The sequence below is a fragment of the Oratosquilla oratoria genome, chromosome 42 (genome assembly GCF_046742065.1).
Source record: "Oratosquilla oratoria isolate Oo_2021 chromosome 42, ASM4674206v1, whole genome shotgun sequence".
Lineage (NCBI taxonomy): Eukaryota > Metazoa > Arthropoda > Malacostraca > Stomatopoda > Squillidae > Oratosquilla > Oratosquilla oratoria.
In genome coordinates this window covers 38,346,215-38,351,010 of record NC_134818.1, presented here as the reverse complement: position 1 = coordinate 38,351,010, position 4,796 = coordinate 38,346,215, and the positions used below count along the sequence as shown (strand labels likewise).

Below are 4,796 nucleotides of genomic sequence, written 5' to 3'. Positions count from 1 at the left end.
ATATATATATATATATATATACATATATATATACATATATATATATATATATTTTAACAACCACAATGCACTTTAATTCTAATCCATCAAAGGCCGACATGCAGAAATTGAAATGCGGTACTGCCAAGGACTCAAACCCATCATCCTCATGATAAGTGCGGTAGTGACTTACCAACTAGGCTATCAAGAGAGATATAAACTGAGCGCAAATTTTCTTATATATTTGTATGCTCGAGTTACATGCACATACTGTACATGAAATTTTGCGTTCAACCCATCTCCACTATGATATTACAATTAGAAGTATACAAACGCGGGAAAGTATTTGTACAACAATGAATGGATCCCAGTGACTAGAGATACATTTTAACAACCACAATGCACTTTAATTCTAAGCCATCAAAGGTCGACATGCAGAAATTGAAATGCGATACGGCCAAGGACTCGAACCCATCATCCTCATGAGAAGTGCGGTAGTGACTTACCAACTAGGCTATCAAGAGAGAGATAAGTTGAGCGCAAATTTTCTTATATATTTGTATGCTCGAGTTACATACAAATTTTGTGTTCAATCCATCTCCACTATGATATATATGTCTATATATATATATATATATATATATATATATATATATATATATATATATATATATATATATATATATATATATATATATATGTGGGTGTATTATAATCATGCAGCCATTTAGGTTTTCTATAAATTTATTTGGTTTTTATTGAATTATTTAAAGGAAGAAATGAAAACATAATACTTCAGTTCTTTGTTTGTATATATATATATATATATATAAAATGTGTATACATACATATATATATATATATATATATATACATATATATATATATGTATATATATAAAGTAATATTACAATAGAGTGATATAAAAAGGGCTACCCTTGTACTATCAGCACGTCCTAGGAACTTGTATTCTAAAGATATCCAGTTATTATCCAAAATTGCAGGCATTTTCTAAAATTCCAGGCATTTCTTGAAATTGGTACAATGTTCTAAAACTTCAGTTATTCTCTAAAATGTCGTCCATCTAAACAATCCTTTAAATGCCAGTGTCCCAAAAATGTTAACCACGCATTAAAAGTCCATTCATTTACCTAAAATCTAGTTATTCACTGAAATTCCAGTTCTTACCTAAAATTCTAGGTATTCGCTAAAATTTGAATCGACTAAAATCTAGTCATTTACTAAAATTTTAGTCATTTACTAATATTTCATTCATTCTCTAAAATTCAAGTCATATACTAAAATTCTAGCCATAAGCCATTTATTAATAATATCTAATTTGACTAAATTTTCAGTTATTCACTAAATTTTCAGTCATTCACTATAATCCGATTCGGGATTGTAGGGATCCAGGTCCTCTTGAAGGCTGTAGCTCTTCCATGGAACAGAAGGTCTTTTGAGATTTCTTTTAAATATCCTTTCTTGAAATACTGCTTCCTTTATCTTACGGTCCTGGTGGAATGTAGCCAGCTGCAAAACGAAACAAAAAATAAAATTTATAAAAAAAATAATTATGCATTACGTTTAATTTTCATTTATTTCTTTTTCGCCAAAGCAAAATAAATAAGAAAATGAAAAAAAGTAAATAGACAAATAAGTAGGATAAATACAAATAAAATCAAAATAGAAACATGAAATAGAGTTATTAATACTTTTTGCGATACTGAACCAAAAAAAAAAAAAAACACGAAATATTAGAATATAAATAAGAGAGAAAATGGAAGAAGGTGGTAAAAAAAAAAAAAAAAAAATAGAAATAAAAATAGAAATAGGAATGGATTTGTACTTGAGGTCACCCGAGTGAATTACTACTCACTGGAAGGAGGTTTCGGCACACCGCTAATGGGCCCGGATCCGGGTAAGGCCAGATGAGAAGTTATGGGTCCGGTAAGTTTCACGGTTGATGCGGGGACGGTTCCAGTCACTGCGGGCCCGACTCCAGTTCCGGGTGTTCCGGACACTGCGGAACCAAACTGTGTACCACTCGAACCGGTTGCTGGTGAATCCGGTGAAGTGAACTGTGTAGAACCGGATAAAGCGGTTCCAGAACCGGTAAGAGATGATCCGGGGAGGATTCCGGTACTAGTACCGTGACTTGGTACCCCGGAAGTTCCGATGCCTTTGGTGAAGAAGGAAGAGCTGCCCGTTGAGGAACTATCCGGTGACTCGTGAACACCCACTCCGGTTCCGGGTCCGGTTACCGGTCCATGATCACCCACAGCAGGAGAAGCGAAGTGGCTTGAGGATCCGGGAACGGGTGAGACTCCGGGCCCACTTGCGAGTCCGAGAGAAGCACCGGAACCGGGGCTTCCGGGGATCGGTGTTCCCGAAGGAGCGCTGTATCCATAAGCACCGGTACCAGTTCCAGTTCCAGTACCAGAAGGAGAACCTCCGGTACCAATGGAACCGGATCCGGAAAGGGGACTTGCGCCCCCAGGTCCTGTGCTAAGTTCGGGCGAGCCTCCGGTTCCGGAGGTTCCAGTGCCAAGTGCTGGACTATGTGCTTTAACACCGTCAGGTTGTCCGGGTACTCCAGCACCGGGAACCAATCCGGAACCGGGACTTAGGCTTCCGGGAACTCCGAAGACAGGTACACTATGAGCACCAGGTACTACACCCGTTCCGGCACCTGGGCTAGTTCCGGGAACTCCAGCTCCTGGTGTGGCTCCGGGAGTCCCGGTACCGTGGGTATGTCCGGGCACCCCAGGGGCTCCGAATCCTGCACCAGGTAAGGTTCCAGTAACTTGTCCCGCTGCACCAGAAACACCAGGTGCTGCTCCAGTCCCGGAAGCGAGGAGCCCAGGTACTCCGACCCCTGGGACAACTTTATGTTCACTGCCATACCCGTCACGGGATCCGGTACTTCCGGGAGCCACTCCTGTCCCGGTGGCACTAGGAAACTGGATTTCTACCCCAGCAGGGCCACCGGTAGAACCATGACTTCCGGGAACTCCGGACGAAGGGGAAGTTCCATCAACAGGAAGTCTTCCAACCCCAGCTCCTGCAGTGGGCACGACGCCTACGGCCCCAGGTGTTCCTATTCCAGCCCCAGGAACTCGTTCACCGGCTCCTCCGGTTCCGGGAGCACCTGCCCCAGGAGTGCCGCTTGCTTGTCCGCCCAGAGAATCGAGGAAGTTGGTGGCGCCGGCACCAGGCACCTGGGGGGTGTCAGTAGGAGTGCTGGGTCGTGCCACAGCTCCTACGGTTCCGGGAGCAGCTCCTCCGGTTCCGGGGGCAGCCCCCACGGTCCCGGGAGTTCCTGCCCCAGGAGTGCCGTGTGGATATCCGGCAACAGATCCGAGGAAGTTGGTGGCACCGGAACCAGGCGGAGTGCTGGGTCGTGCTACAGCCCCTACGGTTCCGGGGGCAGCTCCAACGGTCCCGGGAGCTACCCCAGGAGTGCCGTGTGGTTGTCCAGCAACAGATCCAAGGAAGTTGGAGGCACCGGAACCAGGCGGAGTGCTGGGTCGTGCTACAGCCCCTACGGTTCCGGGGGCAGCTCCAACGGTCCCTGGAGCTCCTGCCCCAGGTGTGCCGTGTGGTTGTCCGGCAACAGATCCGAGGAAGTTAGTGGCACCGGCACCAGGCGGAGTGCTGGGACGTGCTACAGCCCCTACGGTTCCGGGGGCAGCTCCTACGGTCCCGGGAGCTGCCCCAGGTGTGCCGTGTGGTTGTCCGGCAACAGATCCAAGGAAGTTGATGGCACCGGAACCAGGCGGAGTGCTGGGTCGTGCTACAGCCCCTACGGTTCCGGGGGCAGCTCCAACGGTCCCAGGAGCTCCTGCCCCAGGTGTGCCGTGTGGTTGTCCGGCAACAGATTCGAGGAAGTTAGTGGCACCGGAACCAGGCGGAGTGCTGGGTCGTGCTACAGCCCCTACGGTTCCGGGGGCAGCTCCAACGGTCCCAGGAGCTCCTGCCCCAGGTGTGCCGTGTGGTTGTCCGGCAACAGATCCAAGGAAATTGGAGGCACCGGCACCAGGCGGAGTGCTGGGTCGTGCCACAGCCCCTACGGTTCCGGGGACACTTACCCCGGCGTGCACTCCTCCGGGTTTGACCCCAGCGAGGGAAGAGATAAGGATGTTTGCACCCACACCCGCACCGGCACCGGGTTGGGTCACCTTGACGGAGGAACCTGGAACTGGTCCGGTGGAAGCGACGGCGGGGGTCGCTTGGTGGAGCGATGCGACCACATTCCCTCCGGACCCGACCTCTCTGAGATCGACTTCGGGGATGCGACCGACTGCGCTGCCCAGGACCTCGCCGCTGGAGACATCGATGACCCGCATGGTCATATTCTTCAGGTATCTGAGCAAAAAGATTGATGAAACTATTAATCTTTACTGCATATATATATATATATATATATATATATATATATATACTTGTATATATATACAGTATATATATATACTTGTATATATATATATATATATATATATGCTTGTATATATATATATGTATATATACTTATATATATATATATATATATATATATATATATATGATATATGTATACTAATGAAAAATGTATTACCACGTTTGTCGATCACATGAAAACCACAGTTGAAGCAAAAAAGACTGGAGACAGGGAATCTATATATTTCAATTTGCAAATTGCAATCCTCTACAGTACATCTATTGAAAAGGATTGAAGTTTGCAATTGAAATATATAGATTCCCTGTCTTCAGTCATTTTTGCTCCAGGTGTGGATTTCACGTGATATATATATATATATATATATATATATATATATATA

At 45.4% G+C, this 4,796-nt stretch overlaps 1 protein-coding gene across 1 annotated transcript in view; it reads right to left on the bottom strand.

Annotated features, from left to right (window-relative positions):
• Positions 1 to 1,418: 1,418 nt before the first annotated feature.
• LOC143021774 (uncharacterized) overlaps positions 1,419 to 4,796 on the bottom strand; it is a 10,358-nt gene continuing 6,980 nt past the window's right edge. Inside the window, exons 3-4 of the mRNA XM_076179488.1 lie at positions 1,856 to 4,344; positions 1,419 to 1,509 (exon numbers count right to left, since the gene is read on the bottom strand). Coding sequence (XP_076035603.1) covers positions 1,484 to 1,509; positions 1,856 to 4,344 — 2,515 coding nt within the window. The 3' untranslated portion in view covers positions 1,419 to 1,483. The remainder of the gene's footprint in view (positions 1,510 to 1,855; positions 4,345 to 4,796) is intronic.